Genomic DNA, 27,821 nt, shown 5'->3' with positions numbered 1-27,821 from the left:
CTTTTTATTCACCAGCATTTAATATATATTTACCTACTTAAAGTACATGGAAATTAGATCTCTCCCCCCTCTCTCTCTCTTTAAACTCACAGACGTTTTGCTCCTGATATTTCATCCTATGTCTTGTCGGATGACATCAAGTTGCATTCACTTCAGCTGCTACCCATTTACCAAACAGGTAAGTACGGGAGGGGAGCCCGGTGTGAGAAATAGATTAGGTTCTTCTACTGAGGCTCCCTGTGGCCTTGGGCAGGTTCCTTAGCAAATAACAGTGAGTGCTAGAAAGGGAAGTCGTGACCCCTAGGAGAAGCCATGGAGAGGACATGACTGGCAGAACCCATTTCCCTTTTTGAAATGGTCACTAGGTCCCAAAAGGGAAATGGAAGCCCTGTTATAGCTGAGGTTCATCTGGGTCCAGCTGGGTCATTTGCCAGAGCTGCTTATGATGGCCTTGTGAGCCAGGTGGGAGAATGTGGACTGAATGGAAATCCATTTAGAGCGGTGGTTTTCAACCTTACTGCACATGGGCCCTACTTGGATGCTTTTCAAGATACTGTTGCCCAGTCTTTACGTGTTGGAGATTCTGACTTAATTGGTCAGCTATGCAGCCTGGGAATCAGTATTTTTTAAAACCTCCCCAGCAATATGATGGGCAACCGAGATTAAGAATCACTATTAAGTTTCGTACTTAGTCCTGGCCTGCTTAATATCTTTAGGAGTTGCCTAGGGAAAGATATGAATATTTTTCTGATTAAATGTGTTTATAACCTTCATTATTTTTTTCTTTCTTTTAGTAAACATTTACTGAGTACCTACTATGTCGGGTATTGTGCTGAATACTAGGGAACCAATCATGAGCAAAAAGTAGGCAAAGTACTTGTACGCAGGGAGCCTGTTGTCTTGCGGGGGGGAGGCAGACATGAATGGAATGATCACAGGAAGGAGTACACAATTACACTCTGACCTGAGTGCTCTGTGAGAGAGGAACCCTGCCTCGAGAGCGTGTAACCAAAGATCCTGACCTCCTCCTGGGGTCAGGGAAGGCTTCCTGAGAAAGAGGACCTGCATAGGGGCTGATTTGGGGATAGGGTTGGTACAGAGGAAGCAGTGAAGGCCTTGTGGCCGAGGGAGAATCTTTGCTTGCGGAACTGAGAGAAGCAAGGGAGAGGGAGATGTAACACGAGGCAGGAGACCAGAGGGCACACAGCCACCTTAGAGGGTTAGCTCTTTATCCAGGGGTTTCCCGCAGCACCTGGAACAAAAGCCCAGATCCTTTTCATGGCCTCCATGACCCTGACTCGGAGCTCTTCTTGTCCCACTCACCCTCTTACAATTCTCCATCCACGTGGCTTTTCTCTGTTCCTCAGATACACCGAGCACACTCTTATCTAAGACCTGTTAATTTACTCTTCCAGTGCTCAGAAGGAACCTCCCTCAGAGCTTGCGTTACTTGGTGTCTTCCAGTTCTTCAGTTCACAGCTCAAGTATCACCTCGCCACAGAGGACTTCTCTGACTTCTCTATATAAACTGTCCCCTCTCCACATACTGCAGAGTTTGTTCATTCTCCACCCCACTCCCCCTCACTAGAATGAATGCAGTTACTTTGTCTTGTGCACTGTGGTATACCCAGAACCTGGAAGAGTGGCACGTAGTAGGTGTCTGAGGTGTCTGATGGATGTTTACTTAGTGGACAAATGAGGGGATGGGTAGTACACGTATGAGCTGGGCCCTGATGGATGAGTAAAATTTTTAGAAGTTGGACATTTTGGTAAGGTATTACGTAAAGGGAACCAACACGTGCAAGGTGTAAAACCACCATGTGTGTTTGGAGATTAGCAAGCAGCTCTGTCTAACTAGAGCACAAATGTGTGTAGGAAAGAAGAGGAAGTAGAAACTGGATCAGTTGCTTTGGGCCAATTGTGGAAAGTGCCGTAATTGAACTTTCTTCTGTTATTGATGGGTGTCCTTGAAGGGTATCAATCAGAGCTATATGTTTTTTTTAAACACTTTGATTATGAAAAATTTCAAGCATACAGATGTAGAGAAAATAGTACAGTGACCCCTATGTACCCATCACACAGCTTCAACAGTGTAGCCTCATAACCACACCCCACCCCATGCCAGATTATTTTTATGCAAATCCAAGAGTTTATACTTTTTCATCTCTAAATATTTCAGCATGTGTTTCTAAAAGAAAAGGATTCTTTTATTTAAACAAACCCCAAATGTAATTTCACATTTTAAAAAAATGGCTTGATATCATCAAATACCCGTCAGTTGTTCAAATTTCCCTGATTGTCTAAAAAATTTTTTTCTGCAATTTACTTGTTTGAATCAGATTCCAAGTAAGGTTCATACGTTGCAATTGGTTCCGATGTCTTCTACGTCTCTTTTAATATGTAGGCTCTGCCTTCCCCTCTCTTTTTTCTTTGCAATTTAGTTAGCAAGAAACTGGACTATTACTGCAGAATTTCCCACAATCTGGATTTTGCTGATTGACTCCCCACAGTGTCATTTAACATGTTCCTGTATCCCCTGTATTTCCCTCTGATCAAAAACTGCATTGTTCAGTACGGTAGCCATTAGTCACATGTTGCAATTGAGCACTTTGAAATGTGACTAGTCTAAATTAAGATATGCTGTAAATGTAAAATTAACACTAGGTCTTAAAGACTTAGTACAACAAAAAAGAATGTAAAATATCTCAATTTTTTATTGATTGCTTATTGGAATGATAATATTTTGGATGTGTCGGATTAATACAATATAGTTTTAAAATTTGGCCTGCTTTTTATTTTTTAAAAAGTGATTACTAGAAAACTTCAAATTACATATATAACTCACATTATATTTCTATTGATGGTGTTCTAGACAGGCTTGATCAGATGATGGTGATGATCATGATTTTTTTTTTGGTAACACAAGTAGTGTTGAGTTCTCTTGGAAGGTACATAGTATTAGGTTGGCTCTTTTTGTTAACAACCATTGGTTAATCAATGGTTAACAACCATTGATGGTGATCACCTAGATCTGTTAATTTATTAGGGGTTTCAAATGGTGATATTATATCACTCCTTTTTCTTTTTTTACTGGCATTCTTATATAAAGAGCAACTTCCCCTAAGCAACTCTTTGGTTCTCCATGGATAGACTTTTTTGCATAGAAAAGTCAGAATATTGGTTCCCTTTATTTACTGGTTTCATGGTTGGTTTGTTTTTTTGTTTGTTTTTTTCATGCAGGGTCTCTTACTTCTGAGAGAAAAAATTCATCTCAGGAAAAAGAGTTGCTGAGCCTCTTTTGTTTTTTCTCATTACCTCATGTGGGCTATCTGTACATGGTTGTCAAATCTGTTGAATTAATGTCAGTCTACCAGTATCCTGAGAAGTCTCAGCAGGCGGTGCTCACACCACAATTTTTGCATGTCATCACGAGGTATGTTCCAGTCACTTGCTGGCTTTTGCGTCACTTATTTCTCTGTAAATTCTTGAGGAGCTTTCTAAATCCTTAAATGAGAATTATGTGCACCGGTGTATAGCACTGTAAATTAATGATATACATCTGGGGGTTTTTTTGTTCTTTTTTTAATGGCCCATACCTGCCTTTTCAATGTCAGAGATGTAGATTCCGGTTTTGCCTTTGTTTTATTTATTTATTATTTTTTTTATTTTTTAAAATTTTTATTTATTTACTTTTATTTATTTATGGCTGTGTCGAGTCCCCGTTTCTGTGCGAGGGCTCCCTCCAGCTGCGGCAAGCGGGGGCCACTCCTCATCGCGGTGCGCGGGCCTCCCACCATCGCGGCCTCTCCCGTTGCGGAGCACAGGCTCCAGACGCGCAGGCTCAGTAGTTGTGGCTCACGGGCCCAGCTGCTCCGCGCCATGTGGGATCTTCCCAGACCAGGGCTCGAACCCGTGTGCCCTGCATTGGCAGGCAGATTCTCAACCACTGCGCCACCAGGGAAGCCCTATTTTCTTAGACTGGATGGGGATCTTTCTAAGGAAGTATAAAGTTCTTCATGAGGGAAGATTTTCATAGGGAATTCTAATGAAAAGTCAGTGGGGCCAGTCAGGGCATCTCTTTAGACTTTGTTTTAGATTTCCTAATTTTTTTTCACTGCTGTCCTATCTTTTCCATATGAGTTGAGTTAATTGATAATGGTGTAGGACTGTCAAGAGGCCAGAAAGACCAACTGATTCTACCCTCTGAGTAGTGTAGATGGGGAAAGAATCCAGAGGTTGGGGGTGGTCAAGGTCACCTGGCTAACTGGTGGTGGATGTCTTCTGAGTTGCCTTACCCTAGTAATCTGGCATGTAAACTGGGTTCCTGAGCAGGGCTTTAATGTCATTTCCTTTTATCTCAGCAGTAAGTGATGCTTATGGTTTTATTTCCTGTTTTTTCAGTTTAGATTATAGTCAAGGCACTGCATTAAGCCCTCTGGCCAACCACCTGTGAATAAGGCACACCATCTGCTTTCTGAAGCAACAGCATAAGAGAGGGCCAGAGACAAGGGACACAAACACTAGGAGATTAGTGAAAAATGTCTTAAGACTTCGTGAAAGGGGCGTAGGCTGTGGGAGGAGGGAAATTACTTCTGGCTGAGTCACACAGGTAAGGTTTTTGTGTTTGAAGTGAAGCCCGAAAGCTAGTTAGAATTTGACAGATAGAGATTGGAAGAGAAAGACATTCTAGATAGAGGGAAAGCTATAAACAAAGCTATGTCCAGGTTTGCAGGAGTGTCCAATAATTAATCGCATAGGACAGTGATTTTTTTTTTTTTCAACTGAGTGGTAATATCAGAATCTCCAGCGGGTGCTGGAGTGTATTTCACACAGCACAGGACCCACCTGGAGATTCTGACACCCACTCCTAGCGGAGGTACTCCCCTGTCTTCTCACTCCCTGGTGTAGGGAGAAATGCTATTGTGTGTTCCTTAAACGAACAGTGTGGAGGTAGCTAGTCTTTTTAATTTCAAAAGTGTTGTGTAGTTATGTCCTTTAAATGTAAAGGAGCTGAAACAGAGGGAAATGGGGAAAACAGTGCTTGAGAGAGAGCTCAGGGCTTTGGAAATTAAGGAATTTTTTGAGATTTTGACCAAAGAAAGGGATGTGAATAGAGCATTGCTTTAGGAAAATGAGTGGTGGCCACTGTGGAGGATGGTTTGAACATAGATAATGAGCTATTGGGATGGTTCAGTAAGGACAATGAGGGATTGCATTTGGGCAGGGCAGTAGCAGTGAGAAGAGAAGAAAGCATGGATGGGAGAGAATTACAAGACTTGATGTCTAGTGGGATACTGGGAATGGAGAAGACATGAGAAAACCCACCAGTTTTGAGCCTGCTTTTATGAAAGAATGGAGGCTGCTATGGCATGGGGTGAAAGAAAAGTTTGGTTTAGACACTGGAGTTTGAGGTGCTTAGGGAATACCAAGAGGAAATGTTGATAGGTTTTTGGACACATAGGACTGAAGATTAGGGAAAAGGGAAAGCTGAGATATTTTTATTACCAACAAAAAAGAGCTCATTATCAAAGTAGTGATCATGACCCCAAGAATGTGTAGACAGAGAAAAGTAGTTGGAGAACTAAACTGGTGAAAGTCACGTTTAGAAAGCAAGGGGAAAAAGAGAAGGGTCTGTAAAGATGCTGAAGAATCCAGAAAACTATAGCTTCTCAGAAACCAAGGAAAAATTAGAGGGAGAAAGAAGGAAGAAAATATTTATTTCTGCCCCCAAATATTTATACAACAGACTATCTTTTATCCATCTGATTGCATAAATGTACAGGACACTGAGAATTTAGTGAGTGGACCCTCTAAATGCCCCTCCACCCAAAGTATAAGTCATGAACTAGTTTGGAATGTAGAGTCCCGAAAACATAGTATAGTGAGGGCTTGAAGAGACTTAAAATCTGTGGGTTTTGCCTGCTTCCAGGTGGGAAATTATTGAAGCTTTTCTTAATATTAGCACCAAAAAATACTCTGACATCATTAACCTGACTATGGAAGCATTAGACATTAGAATAGCAGTTGTTATATGTAAATTCAGATTCTTAATAAAGATTCCCCACCCCTATATTTAAAATCCTATATTGTTGAACTAATTTTTACATATTTTTATTTTACCCAATAGATATGTATTTTAGAAATATCTTGATCCATAAGTTTGTCTTGAAAAGTTTCTTGAATAGTGATATGTTTATATACCCTAAAAAAAAAGCAATAAAATATTTTTTAAAAGACTCTAAGAACAATATAAAATCATGTAATAAAATGTCATCCTTGTAGACATACATGAATCGGAAGGCCTCCCATAATCTGCCCTCTCAGAGTCAACCTTGTCAACGCTTGGTCTATATTCATCCAACTTTTTTTTTAAAAAGAATACATACACAACTATGGTTTGTTTTTTACAGAAGTGGATCGTATGATGTCCACTTTTCAGCAACTTGCTGCTTCGCTTAGCAGCGTATCCTGGTCGTCTTTCCAGGCCAGCACACTTCAGTTCACTTTGTTCTTCTCTTATACTGCTGCTTAGTATTCCAGGGATAGCTAATAGCTGGATTGATGTTGCTGGAGGTGAGTCGGAGGATGCAGCCTTTTTATCTCTGGAACCTAAAGGTCATCTTTGTGGTCATAGCTACTCTGACCCCACTGCAGGTACTTCTTTTGGTTCCCAGTATCTCAAAGTCCCTTCTGTTCAGTTTCCTTCGTGAGGGCACCCTCTACCCCAGATTTCTAAGCGGTGGGGCTGCCCCCCCAGCTATTGTCATGACTCCAGAGGTCACATCCTAGAGCTCTCTGGACATGGACACAGTTGACAGTGGGCTGAGACCAAAGTGGAAGCCCCAGCAAACAGATGGAGAGTCCCGACTGATGCCTCTACATCGTGCCAAGTCTCGCAGCTGTGAAAATGTCAGAACGATTCTCTTGTTAAAGAAGTATTTCTTCTATTTTAAGATTATTGTTAGATTTGCTTTAGTCCTTCATTTTTTTATTTCAATAGAATTCATTTGTACTTCTCTCACTTTCAGATTTTTAAAAAAATTTTATTTATTTACTTATTTTGCTACGTTGGGTCTTTGTTGCTGCACACGGGCTTTCTCTAGTTGTAGTGAGCAGGGGCTACTCTTTGTTGCGGTGCGCGGGCTTCTCATGGCCGTGGCTTCTCTTGTTGCGGAGCACAGGCTCTAGGCGCATGGGCTTCAGTAGTTGTGGCTCGTGGGCTCAGTAGTTGTGGTGCACGGGCTTAGTTGCGTGTGGGATCTTCCCGGACCAGGGCTTGAACCCGTGTCCCCTGCATTGGCAGGCGGATTCTTTTTTTTTTTTTTTTTTTTTAAAATATATTTATTTATTTTGGCTGCGTCGGGTCTTAGTTGCGGCATGGGGTATTTTTAGTTGTGGCATGTGGACGTCTTAGCTGCAGCATGCATGCGGGATCTAGTTCCCCGACCAGGGATCGAACCTGGGCCTCCCGCACTGGGAGTGCAGAGTCTTACCCACTGGACCACCAGGGAAGTCCCGGCAGGCGGATTCTTAACCACTGCGCCACCCGGGAAGCCCTCTGATTTGTTTTTTTTTTGTTTTTGTTTTTTATTTTATTTTATTTATTTTATTTTTTTATTTTTTTTTTAATTTTTATTTATTTTTTGATTTGTTTTTAAAAATCATTCCTGGGAACCCATGACAAGATGGGTTTCGTAACAATCTCTAAGTTAACCATTGATGGTTTTCAGTGTCATTGTTGGAGGGTTGACTTGTGAGTCTCCAAGCACTAACTGTGGGGTGTCCAGGTTGCTTTGCTGTGCAGACATAGCCTGGGGTTGTGGAAAGAGCTGGAGGAGTGTGAAGAGTGAGGAGACCTGGGGTCTAATTTAACTCCGTTCTCCAGAGAGGACTTGGACCAATCATGTACCTTGCAGGCCCTAATCTTTAAAAACAAGCTGCTAGACTAGGTAATTCTGAAGTTTCCTTCAGGCAGTCTCTGATTTTCTCTTCTACCGTTGGATTGGGTTTGCATAATCTAAGTGTGTTGCCCAGCATAATCCAGGCTCCATCTCATCCTGAGATAATAATCAGTAAACTTGGGTTCTAACCTCGGCTTTAATAGTCACCTCTCTGTACTTTGGGCAGATCCCAGGGGCATCATTTTGTCTATAAGATGAGGGTATTGACCCAGATCCATGGTTCTTAACTAGGAGTGTACGTCACACGAGGAGCTTTGTAGAAATATACGTGTCTAGATTCAGCCCCTAAGAGATTATGATTTGGGTCGGAGTGAGGTGGGGACCAGTCACGTATTTAAAAAGACACTCCATAGGGTTTCTGAGGCACTCTCCTTGTTAAGAAGTAGCCTAACTTGTCAACATTTGACAGATACTTGGGTCTTCCCCCCCACCCCTGCCATTGCTCTGTGCTCCTGTGAAATCTTCCCAACAGTGGGCACATTGGTTCCTGGCCTCCACTTTGTTCAGTGGCATCTCTCCTCTTCCTCAGTAACAACCTGCAGTGTTACACAGTGCGGTGCAGTGCGGCGGCCGCTCGGGAGGAGGACCCGTATGTGGACACCACCCTGAAGGTTAGAGCTGGCTTATGACAGTGCAACCTGAAGATCACAGTATGAGTGCTTGCAAATTTGCTCTTTGTGTCTAAGCTTGGCAAACATTAAAGTCTTGTTTTTTCAGTTAGAATGTTGGAATGTAAAATGATAAGCATTTTGCGATTCGTGGTTTAGATGGTAATTTTTAAGATTACTTTGAAAACGTTTTACTCAGAATTTAGATATAATGCATAGTTTTAAAAATTTGGTAAAGAATATACATATAGTGCAACTTCAGAGAGAGCACTTCACAACTATGGTATACTACAATTTTATTCATTTAATAGAAGTGGCAATTGTATAGAGCTGTTAACAAAACAGTACAGAAATCAGTATATTCAAGAGCACAAAAGTGAATACAGCGCATTCAGATGATTTATTTATACTGTTATCAGATATGCCTTTAATTCTTTAATCGTTTTACAAAGCCTTCCACAACTTTTCTGTAGTTCTGTAGTTTTGATCTAGTGTAAATGGATATTCTAGATCAGTAACCTCGTTTTTAGTGATTAGTAATACGCTTAGTCTCTGAAAAGCTCTTGACCGCCAAATAAACAGAGGCAGTTTTATGATGAAATTCTCTATTTTCTGACCTTGAATTTCTGTTCTCAGAAATCATTTGCATCATATTCCTCATGTGCAGTTTTACCTCTGGAGCATAAGCTATTTGAATGGGTGTTTGCTGTGCATATCCGTGCTGTAGGGAACCCCCAAGTTAATGATGGCCTCTATTTCACATGTTAACGTCCATCTGGCAGCTGGAACGCCTTTTTCTGGAAAAATGAGTGTTCAGTGATGATGGTGTGTAGTACTTAATGTGTCTGAGGCACTCTTCCATTATCCCTGTCACCCAAATTGTGATATGCACTGGCGTTTTCTGGAAATTGTGTCTGAGTTCTTTTTTGCTATGGGCTGCCTATCGCTTTCTGCTGCTGACCAGGCTTACTGCCTACCTTCAGCCTCTTGGGAAATCAGAATCATAGCTTTCCCATGCCTTTCTGTCTGTGTTTAAGATATACACATAGACTTTTCAGGAGATTATTTTAAAAATAAATGTTATGTCCCTAGTAAGAATGGAAAGGTGACAGATTCTTTGTCTCTTGCTTCCTCTCTCCCCACCCCATCTTGCCTTGTTTTTTGTTTTAAACCTCAGAGAGACATAGGCTTGTGTAGGTAGTGATGGTGGAGTGAGGGGTACATAACAGATTGAGGTAGGATCAATCTGCATTTGGAAATAAATCTCAGTTCTAGGCCTTATCAGAGTCTCATAAAACCAGAGGGAAGGAACACAGAAGAAAGGAAGGTAGAAAAGAGGGGAGATGGGCAGCTGGTGGGGAACGCTGCCCCTGAGGCCAGTCCTCCTGAAGGTGGCAGAGGGAAGGTCGGTGATGATCACACCTCCCGGCTCCCCCTTCCCTGCGATTCCACCATTCTGAAATCCTAGATGCCCCTGAATGAGCACACCATCATTTTGCTCCCTTGCTGACTCAGGCTTTGGGAGCTGCGGTGTCTGAGAAAGGTTTCACAACCTCAGAGTCGGGACCAGAGTACACGCGATCTTCATTTCCCTTTCCTCTGAGATTCTGGCTCAGCGTCACCAAGGCCACCCTAGCTATTCTTAGGAATGTAAACAATAGATGGAGGTTTTCCCCCATGTGCTTTGTACAAAAGGGACAATGAAGATGACCTCAGAATCAAAACAGCATTAATGGAGGAGTGGGGAAGGCCTGGCAACACCATTTTGTGAGTCGCAGAAAGAGCTCTTCCCTTATCTTTCGTATCCATTCTACATGAGTGAATGGTCCCTTGTAAGGACAGGAGGCTGGCTCCTGGTCCAGGATTTCCTCCAGTTTGCCTGACACACCCCAGCCTGTTGGCTGTTCCAGGCAGTGTTCACATCTACAGAGCTAACAAGAGGCCATCGGAACATGAGAGTGTTTCTTTCGTACACACGCATCCACTAAGAAACCATTTCATGTACTCTACCTGAAGTACAATGTCCTTTTACAGTGTCTCATTTTGTCTAAAGAGGCCACTCGAACGTACCCTGAGCCAAACCACTGTGAGTGGGGAATTTCCTGGGTGGCAGGTAATCAGCCCAGGGCTGGGCTCCTGGAAGGTCTCTGTAAGGCAGAGAGTTCCCGCAGCTTTGAGGGGCCTCAGGTGTACCCACTCTCTGCATTCCTTAAATCAAAGTCAACAGATACTAAGTAGCTCTTTGGCAGACACATGGATGAGATAGTTGGTTAAATAGTTTAGATAGGATAACCTCTTACTCTGATAAGAACTGGAATTTGAATTATTTGTGGGGAGAGTGAGGGGGAAGGAGACATTGTATCAAATAGATTGATTTTTGAAGATTAAAGTTCATGCACTTTATTCCTTGGCTAAATTTCTGATTTTTTTTCCTTATTAGGCTTGCCCACCTGTCAGTATGGATGTCTGCGCTTTAAGAATACAGCTTTTCATAGGCTTGAAAGCCATCTGTCACTTTAAAAACCACGTTATACTTCTGACCAAGGCAGACCCTGAAACAATTCCAGAGAGAAGAGAGTCACCCAAGAGGCTTCTGTAAGCATCCCCTCAACCCCAGACATTCCTGCGAAAGTTTCTGGAATGAATTGTTACTGCTATATTTTGCATACATCTTTGTTGATATTTTTTTAAATAAAAGCTTTGAATGATCAGATAGCTTTTCTAGGCGTTCTTTTTCCAGAGTAAGAAAAGAAGTTTCTAATGGTCTCTAGAATATCCTTTATAATTGACCTTGAACTTTTAGAAGAAGATAAAGTATGAAATTAGTTCAGTAAATATCTGTGGTGTTTTAGATAAGAAGTTAAAGGGCATGCCTTTTTGTGTAATTAACAAGTAAGACAGAGCCTCTTATGCTGATCCAAATGACAAGGCTCTTTATTATTTTTCTTCTTTGGCCTTTAAGTGGCTACATTTTTATCCAAAGATTATTTTCTGGTATTTCAATGAAAAAGAAATTAACAATGCATTTCTTACCTTAAAGCACATTCATGATGTATAGATTATGTGTTAATCTACCTTAGAGTAAAAGTGCATTATTCTAATCTCAGGTTGATACTTCGGTTTTCTGCTTTCACATTGTTTGGAATAGAATGCTTAATTCCAGAGTAGTTATGCTTCTGAAATTCGATGTTTTCTATACTGTGAACTTAGTGGTAGGGAATGCAATCTAATTTGAACATTCCCCTATGGAAAATTAAGTAGGAAAGAAATCTGTTTGCAGGGGAGGAACACAGATTGTATTTCAAGTCAAACATTGTTTTCCATTTTTAACATAAGTTTAAGCTTTTTTGAATTATTTGCGCCTGTGCTTTGTTCCACCAGCAGGAATAACCAGGTTCCCTTGGGTAACTGGTCACTTAGAGTGTGCACAAGGTGGTCTGAGACTGACTGATCCTAAAAGCTTTCTGGCAAGAGGAAAAATAGCTTGTAATCTCACACATTTGACATCTTAAAAGTATTGTATATTTTTAGATGATTTTTTAAAAAATTCTAATTTATTTGAAAATTCATTTGGTCTAGGGTCTGCATTTTTAAAAGATTGCATACTGCAGAAAATGCATCATATAGTGAAAGCAAGAGATAATATAGTGCTTCCAGCTGATGTTCACTTCTGTCTTTTACATTTTCCCAGCAGCCCTGGCCTCATGAAGGCCATATCCAAGTCTTTCTTCCTTTTGAGGGGTCTTGCCTGTTCTGTGAACTTATTGCCTATTTAACAATACTTGTGGAATGAATTGGAAGTGCTTGGTTTATCAGTCCATGAGACCGCAGTATGTTAAATGCTGTTAGGCCTATGTAGCATTGTGCACTAATGTTCTCTAAAAATCGACTGTGTAGTTAATCAACAAAGAAAATACTAAATGAAAATGATATCATAGTTACAATATTTTAGGTATCTAATATTTACCATTTAAAATTCCCGTGTATTAATAATATGTCTTATAATTCTTGTCCTTTGTTTTGCTTTTAGTTCTAGAAAAGGTACCAGTGTTAATCTCAAAACACCTCCTGTAGCTGAGGCTGGGTGGAATTTGTATATTGTGAATACGATCTCACCAGTGCAACTGTACAAAGAAATGGTACTCCTTTCAGACTTCTAATTCTTTTTTTTTTTTTTTTTTTAAGATTTTTAGAAATTTCATGTAATGTCTGAAACATTTATATTAACATATTTCCATACATATTTCCATACAAATACAAATATGATTTTTAGAAATTTCATGTAATGTCTGAAACATTTATATTAACATATTTCCATACATATTTCCATACAAATACAAATATAAGATTTTTAGAAATTTCATGTAATGTCTGAAACATTTATATTAACATATTTCCATACAAATAACCCAATGAAAGTTTAGTATTAGTTGTTTTGTTTGTTTTTTTATACTGCAGGTTCTTATTAGGCATCAGTTTTATACACATCAGTGTATACATGTCAATCCCAATCGCCCAATTCAGCACACCACCATCCCCACCCCACCGCAGTTTTCCCCCCTTGGTGTCCATATGTCCATTCTCTACATCTGTGTCTCAACTTCTGCCCTGCAAACTGGCTCATCTGTACCATTTTTCTAGGTTCCGCATACATGCATTAATATGCGATATTTGTTTTTCTCTTTCTGACTTACTTCACTCTGTATGACAGTCTCTAGATCCATCCACGTCTCAACAAATGACTCAATTTCGTTCCTTTTTATGGCTGAGTAATATTCCATTGTATATATGTACCACATCTTCTTTATCCATTTGTCTGTTGATGGGCATTTAGGTTGCTTCCATGACCTGGCTATTGTAAATAGTGCTGCAATGAACATTCGGGTGCATGTGTCTTTTTGAATTACGGTTTTCTCTGGGTATATGCCCAGTAGTGGGATTGCTGGGTCATATGGTAGTTCTATTTTTAGTTTTTTAAGGAACCTCCATATTGTTCTCCATAGTGGCTGTATCAATTTACATTCCCACCAACAGTGCAAGAGGGTTCCCTTTTCACCACACCCTCTCCAGCATTTGTTGTTTGTAGATTTTCTGATGATGCCCATTCTAACAGGAGTGAGGTGATACCTCATTGTAGTTTTGATTTGCATTTCTCTAATAATTAGTGATGTTGAGCATCTTTTCATGTGCTTCGTGGCCATCTGTATCTCTTCTTTGGAGAAATGTCTATTTAGGTCTTCTGCCCATTTTTGGATTGGGGTGTTTGTTTCTTTGATATTGAGCTGAATGAGCTGTTTATATATTTTGGAGATTAATCCTTTGTCCATTGATTCATTTGCAAATATTTTCTCCCATTCTGAGGGTTGTCTTTTCGTCTTGTTTATGGTTTCCTTTGCTGTGCAAAAGCTTTGAAGTTTCATTAGGTCCCACTTGTTTATTTTTGTTTTTATTTCCATTACTCTAGGAGGTGGATCAAAAAAGATCTTGCTGTGATTTATGTCAAAAAGTGTTCTTCCTATGTTTTCCTCTAAGAGTTTTATAGTGTCCAGTCTTATATTTAGGTCTCTAATCCATTTTGAGTTTATTTTTGTGTATGGTGTTAGGGAGTATTCTAATTTCATTCTTTTACATGTAGCTGTCCAGTTTTCCCAGCACCACTTATTGAAGAGACTGTCTTTTCTCCATTGTATATCTTTGCCTCCTTTGTCATAGATTAGTTGACCATAGGTGTGTGGGTTAATGTCTGGGCTTTCTATCTTGTTCCATTGATCTATGTTTCTGTTTTTGTGCCAGTACCATATTGTCTTGATTACTGTAGCTTTGTAGTATAGTCTGAAGTCAGGGAGTCTGATTCCTCCAGCTCCATTTTTTTGCCTCAAGACTGCTTTGCCTATTCGGGGTCTTTTGTGTCTCCATACAAATTTTAAGATGATTTGTTCTAGCTCCGTAAAAAATGCCACTGGTAATTTGATAGGGATTGCATTGAATCTGTAGATTGCTTTGGGTAGTATACTCATTTTCACAATGTTGATTCTTCCAATCCAAGAACATGGTATATCTCTCCATCTGTTGGTATCATCTTTAATTTGTTTCATCAGTGTCTTATAGTTTTCTGCATACAGGTCTTTTGTCTCCCTAGGTAGGTTTATTCCTAGGTATTTTATTCTTTTTGTTGCAATGGTAAATGGGAGTGTTTCCATAATTTCTCTTTCAGATTTTTCATCATTAGTGTATAGGAATGCAAGAGATTTCTGTGCATTAATTTTGTATCCTGCAACTTTACCATATTCATTAATTAGCTCTAGCAGTTTTCTGGTGGCAGTTTTAGGATTCTCTATGTATAGTATCATGTCATCCGCAAACAGTGACAGTTTTACTTCTTCTTTTCCAATTTGTATTCCTTTTATTTCTTTTTCTTCTCTGATTGCCGTGGCTAGGACTTCCAAAACTATGTTGAATAATAGTGGTGAGAGTGGACATCCTTGTCTCGTTCCTGATCTTAGAGGAAATGCTTTCAGTTTTTCACCATTGAGAATGATGTTTGCTGTGGGTTTGTCATATATGGCCTTTATTATGTTGAGGTAGGTTCCCTCTATGCCCACTTTCTGGAGAGTTTTTATCAGAAATGGGTGTTGAATTTTGTCAAAAGCTTTTTCTGCATCTATTGAGATGATCATATGGTTTTTATTCTTCAATTTGTTAATATGGTGTATCACATTGATTGATTTGCGTATATTGAAGAATCCTTGCATCCCTGGGATAAATCCCACTTGATCATGGTGTATGATCCTTTTAATGTGTTGTTGGATTCTGTTTGCTAGTATTTTGTTGAGGATTTTTGCATCTATATTCATCAGTGATATTGGTCTGTAATTTTCTTTTTTTGTAGTGTCTTTGTCTGGTTTTGGTATCAGGGTGATGGTGGCCTCATAGAATGAGTTTGGGAGTGTTCCTTCCTCTGCAATTTTTTGGAAGAGTTTGAGAAGGATGGGTGTTAGCTCTTCTCTAAATGTTTGATAGAATTCACCTGTGAAGCCATCTGGTCCTGGACTTTTGTTTGTTGGAAGATTTTTAATCACAGTTTCAATTTCATTACTTGTGATTGGTCTGTTCATATTTTCTATTTCTTCCTGGTTCAGTCTTGGAAGGTTATACCTTTCTAAGAATTTGTCCATTTCTTCCAGGTTGTCCATTTTATTGGCATAAAGTTGCTTGTAGTAGTCTCTTAGGATGCTTTGTATTTCTGCAGTGTCTGTTGTAACTTCTCCTTTTTCATTTCTGATTTTATTGATTTGAGTCCTCTCCCTCTTTTTCATGATGAGTCTGGCTAATGGCTTATCAATTTTGTTTATCTTCTCAAAGAACCAACTTTTAGTTTTATTGATCTTTGCTATTGTTTTCTTTGTTTCTATTTCATTTATTTCTGCTCTGATCTTTATGATTTCTTTCCTTCTGCTAACTTTGGGTTTTGTTTGTTCTTCTTTCTCTAGTTTCTTTAAGTGTAAGGTTAGATTGTTTACTTGAGCTTTTTCTTGTTTCTTTAGGTAGGCTTGTATAGCTATAAACTTCCCTCTTAGAACTGCTTTTGCTGCATCCCATAGGTTTTGGGTCGTCGTGTTTTCATTGTCATTTGTCTCTAGGTATTTTTTGATTTCCTCTTTGATTTCTTCAGTGATCTCTTGGTTATTTAGTAACGTATTGTTTAGCCTCCATGTGTTTGTCCTTTTTATGTTTTTTTCCCTGTAATTCATTTCTAATCTTATAGCGTTGTGGTCAGAAAAGATGCTTGATATGATTTCAATTTTCTTAAATTTACTGAGGCTTGATTTGTGACCCAAGATGTGATCTATCTTGGAGAATGTTCCGTGCGCACTTGAGAAGAACGTGTAATCTGCTGTTTTTGGATGGAATGTCCGATATATATCAATTAAATCTATCTGGTCTATTGTGTCATTTAAAGCTTCTGTTTCCTTATTTATTTTCATTTTGGATGATCTGTCCAGTGGTGTAAGTGAGGTGTTAAAGTCCCCCACTATTATTGTGTTACTGTCGATTTCCTCTTTTATAGCTGTTAGCAGTTGCCTTATGTATTGAGGTGCTCCTATGTTGGGTGCATATATATTTATAATTGTTATATCTTCTTCTTGGATTGATCCCTGGATCATTATGTAGTGTCCTTCCTTGTCTCTTGTAACATTCTTTATTTTAAAGTCTATTTTATCTGATATGAGTATAGCTACTCCAGCTTTCTTTTGATTTCCATTTGCATGGAATATCTTTTTCCATCCCCTCACTTTCAGTCTGTATGTGTCCCTAGGTCTAAAGTGGGTCTCTTGTAGACAGCATATATATGGGTCTTGTTTTTGTATCCATTCAGCCAGTCTATGTCTTTTGGTTGGGGCATTTAATCCATTCACGTTTAAGGTAATAATCGATATGTATGTTCCTATGACCATTTTCTTAATTGTTTTGGGTTTGTTTTTGTAGGTTCTTTTCTTCTCTTGTGTTTCCCACTTAGAGAAGTTCCTTTAGCATTTGTTGTAGAGCTGGTTTGGTGGTGCTGAATTCTCTTAGCTTTTGCTTGTCTGTAAAGCTTTTGATTTCTCCATCAAATCTAAATGAGATCCTTGCCGGGTAGAGTAATCTTGGTTGTAGGTTCTTCCCTTTCATCACTTTAAGTATATCATGCCACTCCCTTCTGGCTTGCAGAGTTTCTGCTGAGAAATCAGCTGTTAACCTTATGGGAGTTCCCTTGTATGTTATTTGTCGTTTTTCCCTTACTGCTTTCAATAATTTTTCTTTGTCTTTAATTTTTGCCACTTTGATTACTATGTGTCTCGGCGTGTTTCTCCTTGGGTTTATCCTGTATGGGACTCTCTGCGCTTCCTGGACTTGGGTGGCTATTTCCTTTCCCATGTTAGGGAAGTTTTCGACTATAATCTCTTCAAATATTTTCTCTGGACCTTTCTCTCTCTCTTCTCCTTCTGGGACCCCTATAATGCGAATGTTGTTGCGTTTAATGTTGTCCCAGAGGTCTCTTAGGCTGTCTTCATTTCTTTTCATTCTTTTTTCTTTAGTCTGTTCCGCAGCAGTGAATTCCATCATTCTGTCTTCCAGGTCACTTATCCGTTCTTCTGCCTCAGTTATTCTGCTATTGATTCCTTCTAGTGTAGTTTTCATTTCAGTTATTGTATTGGTCATCTCTGTTTGTTTGTTCTTTAATTCTTCTAGGTCTTTGTTAATCATTTCTTGCATCTTCTCAATCTTTGCCTCCATTCTTATTCCGAGATCCTGGATCATCTTCACTATCATTATTCTGAATTCTTTTTCTGAAAGGTTGCCTATCTCCACTTCATTTAGTTGTTTTTCTGGGGTTTTTTCTTGTTCCTTCATCTGGTACATAGCCCTCTGCCTTTTCATCTTCTCTATCTTTCTGTAACTGTGGTTTTTGGTCCACAGGCTGAGGATTATAGTTTTTCTTGCTTCTGTTGTCTGCCCTCTGGTGGTTGAGGCTATCTAAGAGGCTTGATGGGAGGCTCTGGTGGTGGGTAGAGCTGACTGTTGCTGTGGCGGTCAGAGCTCAGTAAAACCTTAATCCACTTGACTGTTGATGGGTGGGGCTGGGTTCCCTCCCTGTTGCTGTGGCGGTCAGAGCTCAGTAAAACCTTAATCCACTTGACTGTTGATGGGTGGGGCTGTGTTCCCTCCCTGTTGGCTGTTTTGCCTGAGGCAACCCAACACTGGAGCCTACCCGTGCTCTTTGGTGGGGTTAATGGCAGACTCTGGGAGGGCTCACGCCAAGGAGAACTTCCCAGAACCTCTGCTGCCAGTGTCCTTATCCCCACGGTGAAACAGAGCCACCACTCGCCTCTGCAGGAGACCCCCCAACACCAGCAGGTAGGTCTGGTTCAGTCTCCCCCAGGCTCACTGCTCCTTCCCCTGGGTCCTGATGCACACATTACTTTGTGTGTGCCCTCCAAGAGTGGGATCTCTGTTTCCCCCAGTCCCGTCAAAGTCCTGCAATCCAATTCCCACTAGGCTTCAAAGTCTGATTCTCTAGGAATTCCTCCTCCCGTTGCCTGACCCCTAGGTTGGGAAGCCTGACGTGGGGCTCAGAACCTTTACTCCAGTGGGTGGACTTCTGTGGTATAAGTGTTCGCCAGTCTGTGAGTCACCCACCCAGCAGTTATGGGGTTTGATTTTACTCTGATTGTGCCCCTCCTACCGTCTCACTGTGGCTTCTCCTCTGTCCTTGGACGTGGGGTATCCTCCTTGGTGAAGTCCAGGGTCTTCCTGTCAATGATTGTCCAGCAGCCAGTTGTGATTCTGGTGCTCTCGCAAGAGGGAGTGACAGCACGTCCTTCTACTCCGCCATCTTGGTTAATCTCCAGACTTCTAATTCTGATTTGTAGAAATTTTTAGAGTCTAACTGATGACTAGAAATTGATTCTAATTATCGTACATTCAGAATGCCACAGCCAACCAGCTTCCAGGCTCTGTCTGACAGTGGAGTGTATATCTTCACCTTCTTGTTTTCACAGCTCCTGATATTTGAGGAGCCAGGAGAAATTCCCTTCACTAAAATAAGACTCCCTTGTTCATACCCATTCACCTATGAGAATTGATTAGCCAGTGTAAACATAAGTAGCCTTTGACCTTTACTTTGAACCCTAGCAAAGAGAACCATGAAATGGAGCCGAAAGAAATCCTAGATCGTATGTCCCTGTCTCACGCTTCTTTGAAATATTAGCAGATAGTCCCAGGGCACTGCAGCAGTTGTAGCATTGTCCCATAGGCATCCTTATTCCTCTTCTAAGAGTGACAACTGCCTACTCATCCCTGACAATTTTTATAAACTCTTTATTTTGAAATAATTTCAAACCTACAGAAAAGTTGCAAGAGTAAGAATAGTACAAATAAAACCTGTGTATTCCCCACACAGATTTGCCCATAGCCAACATTATACTCCCTTTGTTTCTCCCTCTCTTTTCTTCTTTTTTGCACTCTTGTACTTTCTAAACGCGCAAGCACGCATGTATATTTTCTCCTGATCCATTGGAAGGTATACTGCATACGTCATAGCCTAAGGCCCCTAAATATTTCAGTGCATGTTTCCTAAGAATTGAGATATTTGCTTATATAACCACAGTACACACATATGCTTCAGAAAATTTAACAATGACACAATACTTTATCTAGTCTATGGTTCATATTCCAGTTTTGTCAGTTTACTCAATAATGGCCTAGTAGAATCCCCCAGCACCCCCCCACCCCAGGTCCAGGATCCAGTCTAGCATCAAGTAATGTATTTAACTGTCATGTCTCTTTAGCCTCCTTTAATCCAGAATATGTTCACAGCCTTTCTTTGTTTTATTTAAAAAAAAATTTTTTTTTTTTTGGTTGAAGTATAGTTGACGTACAATATTATAAGTTACAGGTATAAACATAGTGATCCACAGTTTTTAAAGGTTATAATCCATTGGTAGTTATTATAAAATATTGGCTATATTCCCTGTGTTGTGCAATATATCCTTGTAGCTTATTTATTTTATATGTAGTAGTTCGTATCTCTTAATCTCCCTCTCTTATCTTCTCTGGTAACCACTAGTTTGTTCTCTGTATCTGTGAGTCTGTGTCTTTTTTGTTTTATTCACTAGCTTGTTGTATTTTTCGATTCCACTCTTTGTTTTATAACAGACAGTTTTGAAAAATATTTCTCCCCCCGCCACCTTTTAAAAATTTATTTTTTCATTTCATATCATTTCTCATGATTAGATTCAGGTTGTATATTCTTCTTCTTGGCCAGAACATTGTGTAGGTGACGTATCTTTCTCAGAGTATCACACTGGGAGGTGCAGAATATTCATTTGCCCTTCGCTAGTAATGTTAATTTTGGTCATTGGGTGAAGGTTTTGCCTGATTTGTCCCTGGCATTTTAATGCTGATAATTTTATCAGCTTTGTTCTGTGTTTTCAGTCTTGCTTAATTGAAAGTCTTCGACGTCATCTAGGTGATTTGCCTACTGGAGTCTAAAAATACTGATTGACTCAGATTAGCTAGTGATAATTTTTTTAAAAATTTTATTTATTTTTAGCTGTGTTGGGTCTTCATTGCTGTGCGTGGGCTTTCTCTAGTTGCGGCGAGCAGGGGCTATTCTTCGTTGTGGTGCGCAGACTTCTCATTGCAGTGGCTTCTCTTGTCACGGAGTACGAGCTCTAGGCGCTTGGGCTTCTGTAGTTGCAGCACGCGGGCTCAGTAGTTGCAGCACACGGGCCCTAGACTGCGCAGGCTTCAGTAGTTGCGGCACATGGGCTCAGTAGTTGTGGCTCGCAGGCTCTAGAGCGCAGGCTCAGTAGCTGTGGCCCACGGGCTTAGTTGCTCCAAGGCACTTGGGATCTTCCCGGACCAGGGATCGAACCCATGTCCTCTGCCTTGGCAGGCAGATTCTTAACCACTGCACCACCAGGGAAGTCCTAGCTAGTGATAATTTTTATAAGCCCACTGTGAGTTACAGAAATAGATGTAGCAGAACCTAAATTCACAGATTGAAACTAAGATAAAGGAAGCATACTCAATCTGAATTTGAGAAAGATTTAAATCATAGAACTTAAAAATAAAGTTAAGGTTTTCAGATATGTTCATTAGCCTTATCAAATTGTGATCAAATTATTGCTAAGTTAACAGTATTATTAGTATTACAGTATTAATTGTACCTTCTGTAATGATTAGCACTGTTTAACAAGAGAATATTTACAATCATGTGTGTGTTAAACTGGCTCATAGATCGTGGGGGGAAAAGAAAACCACTTTAGCTAGGCCTTATCAGAATGATAAATAACCACTTTTTATTTTTTAGGATTTAATGTGTTCAGATATTGACTTTAGTAACCAACTGGATAGATATTCTTAAGAACTGGGAAACTTTGGGGAGACGTCTTCAGCAACATTAGCTGCTTGCCTTTTTTGTGTTAGGTAGACTACAGTAACACCTACAAGACTGCAAAAACGCAGAGCTGCATCCACCTTCTCAGCGAGGCTCACCTGTTAGTGAGAGCTGCCCTGATGGATGCCAGTCAGCTGGAACCTGGAGAAAAAGCAGAGCTTTTAGAAGCATTTAAAGAAAGCTGTGGGCACCTTGGAGACTGCTACAGCAGGTTGGTGATGCTACTTGGAAACTTGTCAGAGAAGCCACCCTGAGCTTCAGGTGTGCTTACTAACTTTTCCACCTCTGGCAGTTACCTGACAAATGGGAGGACGCATGAGGGGAGGTGGTTTAGTTATTCATTCATGCCACAGCATTTGTTTAGCACATCCTGTGGGTCAGGTACTGGGCTAAGCTTAGAGAGATGAACACGACCTGTTGCCTGCCTTCAAGGACTTACAGTTTATTAGATGAGCAGTTCGTGAGTCTCCCATCAGTTAATTTAGGAATTTGAAGTTTCTTTTCAGACCTTTGGGCGGGGGTGGGGCATGACCAGTGAACATCCCTGAGACGACCATATTACTGTTAGCTTTAAGGGAGAGATACTAGTTGGACACTCTGTGATTTTAATCTTAGTAGTCAGTGCTTTTATGATGTCACAAAAGGACACTAGGATCAATAGTGATTTCTCTTTTTTAGAATGATCTTTATACTTTTTTTCATATATAATTGTTTCCAAGGCTTACTTGACCCATGGGAGTCATTATAAATTAATAAAAGACTTTTCCTACTTATAAACACCATTATTTTAGAGCCACATTATGAATATTAAAATTCACTTAATGAATTGTTTTTGTTTTTCTTATGAGCAAGCAAAAAGAAGCTACATTAATTAGAATGACTTTGCAGAACAAAACTCCGGAGTTTGTGCCAACTCCTAATGGCCATAGAAAAGTATTTTGAGATTTATATCTTCTGGAAATCATGATCTGTTTTATTACTAAATGTGTTAGACATCCAAACTTAAACATGACAAATCTGAAGTGGTTTTTTTTTTTTTTTTTTTTTTTTACTTCCTTCCCTTTAGGCTTGACACCCAGTATTCCCACCTCGCCTTGCCATACTATAAGATGTCTGGTTTGTCTGTGGCTGAAGTTTTGGCCCGAGTGGACTGGGCAGTAGAGGATGGATCGCAGAAATACGAGAGGGGATTAATCTTTTACATTAATCATTCACTTTATGAAAACCTGGATGAAGAATTAAGTGAAGTGAATACAGTTTTCTATTTAGTTATATCTAATATTTTTAATTTTTCATTTTAGCAATTTATTTTATGTAATTCTGTTGAGAAATCAAGTTCCAAGTATTTTTCATTGGCATTATAGTCTTTTTTTCCTAAAAAAGGTAACTAGTGTGCCCTTTTCTTCATTAATAATACTCAGAATTACAGCTTGGAAAAGAACTTATAATCATCTTCTCATACTTTCTCATTACATAGACAGGGGGGTGTGGTCCACTGTGGTTGAGTGACCTGCCCAATGTGACAGTGGCATGTCTTTAGAAGAATGACATAGAACCTGGGCTTTGCCTGCCGCCTTCTCATCTGCAGCCCTTGTCACAACCCTAGCTGCCCCACTCTCCAGGTGTCCAAAGTTTCCCTTATGAAATCCTGGCCCAGCAACCTTCAGACATTATTAAGGATCATTTTTAGCCCCTCATGTATTTTTAAAGAGTTGAATGCCAATATGCAAAGTTGGGTATTGTGATACCAAGTGTTTTAAGGTTTTAAGAGAAATGAAATTTTCTCTTATAAATATTAAGTATATTTTATACATTAAATATAAGTAAATTTTGTATTAAGCAGTAATTTTCTATAATGGACTTTTGAGTATAATTTAATCCAACATTTGTTTTCTTCTTCTGAACTCTTGTTAAAATTAGAAATGCTGGCCACAACTTGGTATACACTTTCCCTGCTTTTTCTTCATTATAACTCAGCAAAGAGATCACTTTAGGTCATCTCAGCTCTCCCACGCTATCACCATCAACTCTCTTTTTAAATCGAAGCATAGTACTGTAATTTTATCTTAATTGGAATGTTTGTATCTTGGCTTTTTATCCTTTTTTTTTTTTGCTGATTTTGTTGCTTTCTATCGGCTGACTGACCTCTTATTTCTCGTTTACGCTCACCAAAGGAATTGGCAGCAAAAGTGGTTCAGATGTTTTATGTCGCTGAGCCGAAGCAACTGCCCCATATTCTCTGTAGTCCTTCTATGAAGAATATTGATCCTTTAACTGCCATAAGCTATTTAAGGAAGCTGGATACTTCTGGATTTTCATCAGTCTTAGTGACGTTGACCAAGGCAGCAATGGCTTTGAAAATGAGAGATCTTGACATGCACAGAAATGAAATGAAAAGCCATTCAGAGGTACGGTGCCCTGCCTGGTATTAACAGCAAGCTAAAATAGGACTCAGTGGTCCTGCGGTGTTTAGTTTTCTTCTGGCTTCTGTGTAGCTCATTTTTTTCTTAGTTGTAATGGAAAATAGACTTAATATTAAAAAGGAAGTGACCCAAAGTGGGAGTGCTTGGGCTTTGGATTTGGCAAATGAAAAAGAAAAATGAAAGATAAATGGCAGCAGTGGGTATCCAAAGAGTTTTCAACTTAGTGTCAGGTATGTTCAGAACACAGTGCTTGGCACTGAAGAGTACACAGGCTCTGCCCTGAGCCGACAGTCTGACCTGGCATGAGGGGGTGGTGTGGTTTGTCCCTGAAAACAGAACAGTGATGTATATTCAAGTACAGCAAGTAAGTTATTAATTAACCTTGAGTCTTAGGAGTCCAGTAGTTGCAGAAATAGCCTGCATTTGAGAAGATCACAAATGACTGTGTGGGAGATTAGGCATTTGAATGGTGTATCAAAGAAAAGGTAGCTTCCCCTTGGAAGAGAGGCCATTTAGGGACATAAGCCAAAGAAGTTAATCACTAGAGGAAGAAATTAAGAAGTGACATTAATTGAGCACTTATTATGTCTCAGGTCTAACCAAAAAGAGCAGGAGTGCTTTATTGCTGTACAAATGGCACATTTTATTATGATGAGGAGAGCAAGTCAACACTGAGATGTCCTCTACTTTGAAGAGTAGAATTCTAGAAAGATGAATTTTCTTTTCATAATTTTGAAAAATCCTATATAGACCTAAATTTAAAGCTGTCTACAAAATAGGACATCTTGATGCTTAATTAAGTAATAATAACTTCTACAAAGACAGTTACCAATGATGTCCTTAGAACTTGTCTTTGTAAAGAAAAAATTAAGATTACAATAAATTATTAATGGCTTATCATTGATTCTTGAATTCACTAGCGTGTATTTCCAAGATGAATGCAATGTTTATTCTGTTCCTCAATATTTTTTTATCTGAAGATGAAGTTGGTATGTGGCTTCATTCTGGAACCTCGGCTATTGATTCAACAGAGGAAAGGACAGACTGTTCCAACTGAATTTGCAGTTCACTTGAAGGAGACTCAGCCTGGATTGCTTGTGGCTTCAGTCCTTGGCTTACAGAAGAACAACAAAATTGGAATTGAAGAAGCAGATTCCTTCTTTAAGGTTTGTCACTTTGAAAATGTACTTGTTCTGGATGGCCTGATGAAGTTGGTGGGGGGATGGGGAGCAGAATAAGAGAAGTGAGTTTTCATTTGTTTATTGAAAAATGAGACTTACACATAACCACTTATAAAAGTACAGATTAAAAAAATGTATCTACAAAAATTCCGTTCATGCAACCTGGAGTCTGTTAAAACTGTCTAAATTCGCTTTTGCCACGGCACTAATGCTACTGATAAATTATTAAATACATGGCCCACGTGATGGAGTGCTGTTCAGACCAGCTGTAACTTGATCAGTCCTATATTTATCTGAGCTATGGAGGCTTGTCTCACTGTTCTCAAGGTGCTTTGTGGTAAAGATGAAGATACGATTCCTCAGCTCTTAGTAGACTTTTGGGAAGCTCAGCTGGTAGCATGTGTCCCGGATGTGGTACTTCAGGAGCTCTTTTTCAAGCTCACATCACAGTACATCTGGAGATTATCTAAGAGGCAGTCACCTGACACCACACCATTGAGAACATCAGAGGACCTGGTAAGATAATGGAATAGGACAGTGAATTAAACTTTATGTACATTACACATTATGATAATGACCCTTCTTATTTTTTTTTGTTTTGTTTTTTTTGTTTGTTTTTTTGTGTGTGTGTTTTATGTTTTTGTTAAATTTTTCTTTCTTTCTTTTTATTTTAATTTTTGTTGACCCTTCTTATTTTTAATGGCATAAAATCAGTCGTAATTCGTATTACCGGATATCTTTTTAAAGCAAGAGTTAAAAATACATTTAAAACTTGTCTGTGAGTGAAGTTGCCCACATTTTAAACACTTCTGTATGCTAAAGAGCGCCTTCTACTGCTCCTATATTACTTATACCTACAGTGGTACTTAAGTAGCCAAAGTGTGGGAGAAAGGGCTTTTCCCCAAATCCATCTGTGCTCCCTCAGGCGACAGTCATGAAGTGGAACATGAGAGAAGAGACATCTGCAGACCTCCCTGCTGGGAGAGGAACTGCAGAAGGCTTGTGGGAGAGAGACTTCCTTACCAGACTTGCATTTCCTGTCAGCTGCACAGACAAGAGCTGTTCCGCAGTCTGCAGCAGCCCTAACAACTCTACTCTTATCCTTCCCGTTCCCCCCTGACCCCCGGCAGCCCCTTTGTCCCTCATAGTGACAGAGTGGCTAATGTGGGTTTGCTTGAATAAGGGAGTCTTTATGGGAATTGTCTTGAGAACTTATGGAAGAGATTTTGCCTCCCAAGGAAAGTAGTAGAAATAAAAATTACTTTCAGTATTACTGTTAACTTTTTTTGAGTGTAATTAGCTTAAAGGAAGTATTGCCCTTTTTGTGAGAAAGTGCCTCTTTGAAGTTTTTTGAAAGTTAAAATATTAGGAAATATTTAGTAAGGATTTATTCAGTGAGAAGCAGCAAAACTAAAACTTTTTCCAGGGGAATACATTCTAAGACTTTCTTCCCATTACCAGGAAAATGTATACCTAATTTTGGGACACGGCAGAATGTTAGGGATTGCTCACTGTTTGTGGGATGGATGAAGAAAGTCTTGTTTTGTTGTATTTTTGTTTATGATAAATTTCTTTTACATTTTAGATAAACACCTGTAGTCATTGTGGCTTAATCAGTCCGTGGGTTAGTGTCTTAACATCATCCGAATCCTTGGCTGATAAAAATTATATGGAAGACCTTTCAAAATTACAGGTAAATAAAAATGCCTCCTTTTCTTATGAATATGCATATTACCATATAGTATAGGACTTAAATTTGGTAAGACCCTGGGTGTCCAGTTAATTTAGAGTGTATAATTCTGGAGACAGAATCTATAGTTAGGCATACTCAAGAGCTCTGGAGGGAATTCCTGCCTCTGCCTGAAACTGCTGACGGGAAGTCTGGTTTTGTTGCCAGTCGGTGAGTGAGCTTCCAAGTCCTGTGACTCTTGCCTCATTCCCAGGATGTGCTTGAAAACACGTTGTGAAATGAAAGTACGGCAAATGTTTCGCGGTGTTTTCATTGACGAGATTCACTTTTATTTTAGTGTTCACTCACGCAGGTTAGGCCTCTAGCCCAAACCAAGCACTACTATCTGTCTTATAGGAAATAGGTCAAAGTAGCTAGCTTATCTGGCTCCTGAAAGGATTTTTTTTAAAGTAAGAAATATGATCAAGAGAACGTAGACCATCCTGCAAGAATTCTGAACGTGAGTGTTTTTGACTGAGAATGAGAAAGAAAGTCCACATTTGACTTGGTGGATTGGGCTGGGCTCAATGTGGATGTGATTTTGTTTAATGTAATCAGTGGCCCAAGGACTGAGTATAATCCCCACATCTGTTGTGTTTGGTCTTCCCAGTGTAGCTGCCAACATACGAAAATTGAGATTTCAAATTCAGAATTTTGAGTTTCAAGTTTCTCTTTGAGAAACTCAGCAGAACTTTCATTCAGCAGTAACCCTGGGCCCTCACTGCCTGAGACCTGAAGGTTGGAGCCACCTACTGGCTCCCCTCCTTGGGCAGTGCTCGTGCTGTCCTGTCTGCCACAGTTCCACCTCCGTGTCTCCCTGGTCCAGATGCTGAGTGTCTGGCATCCATTTTCCTTATACCCAGCCGCCTTCGTGCGTTTTCATCATCTGGTTTTCGTCATGTGGTTTGGCCTTGTTAAGCTTTGGAGTTTGTAACCCCTGATTTACTCTGGGAACTTAGTGGAAGTGTGGTTATTG

At 39.8% G+C, this 27,821-nt stretch overlaps 2 protein-coding genes across 8 annotated transcripts in view; one reads left to right on the top strand and one right to left on the bottom strand.

Moving 5' to 3' along the window:
- Positions 1-27,821, top strand: part of HPS3 (HPS3 biogenesis of lysosomal organelles complex 2 subunit 1) — a 96,087-nt gene that overhangs the window by 16,835 nt on the left and 51,431 nt on the right. For all 7 annotated transcript variants that reach the window (XR_009502827.1, XR_009502824.1, XR_009502825.1 and 4 more), the window contains exons 4-14: positions 93-178; positions 3,241-3,433; positions 8,491-8,572; positions 11,010-11,164; positions 12,600-12,708; positions 21,542-21,723; positions 22,579-22,759; positions 23,687-23,920; positions 24,916-25,101; positions 25,444-25,632; positions 26,702-26,809. Coding sequence is in view for 3 of the 7 variants with exons in the window: in XM_059920134.1 (XP_059776117.1) it covers positions 93-178; positions 3,241-3,433; positions 8,491-8,572; positions 11,010-11,164; positions 12,600-12,708; positions 21,542-21,723; positions 22,579-22,759; positions 23,687-23,920; positions 24,916-25,101; positions 25,444-25,632; positions 26,702-26,809 (1,705 nt within the window). In the remaining 4 variants the exon portion in view is untranslated. The remainder of the gene's footprint in view (positions 1-92; positions 179-3,240; positions 3,434-8,490; positions 8,573-11,009; positions 11,165-12,599; positions 12,709-21,541; positions 21,724-22,578; positions 22,760-23,686; positions 23,921-24,915; positions 25,102-25,443; positions 25,633-26,701; positions 26,810-27,821) is intronic.
- LOC132364506 (ceruloplasmin) overlaps positions 25,441-27,821 on the bottom strand; it is a 68,510-nt gene continuing 66,129 nt past the window's right edge. Inside the window, exon 20 of the mRNA XM_059920129.1 lies at positions 25,441-25,629. The gene's annotated coding sequence lies outside the window, so the exon portion shown is untranslated. The remainder of the gene's footprint in view (positions 25,630-27,821) is intronic.

This window comes from Balaenoptera ricei, chromosome 4 (assembly GCF_028023285.1).
Source record: "Balaenoptera ricei isolate mBalRic1 chromosome 4, mBalRic1.hap2, whole genome shotgun sequence".
Classification (NCBI taxonomy): domain Eukaryota; kingdom Metazoa; phylum Chordata; class Mammalia; order Artiodactyla; family Balaenopteridae; genus Balaenoptera; species Balaenoptera ricei.
Note: the sequence above shows the minus strand (reverse complement) of the source record. Positions and strands in the feature narration are given on the sequence as shown.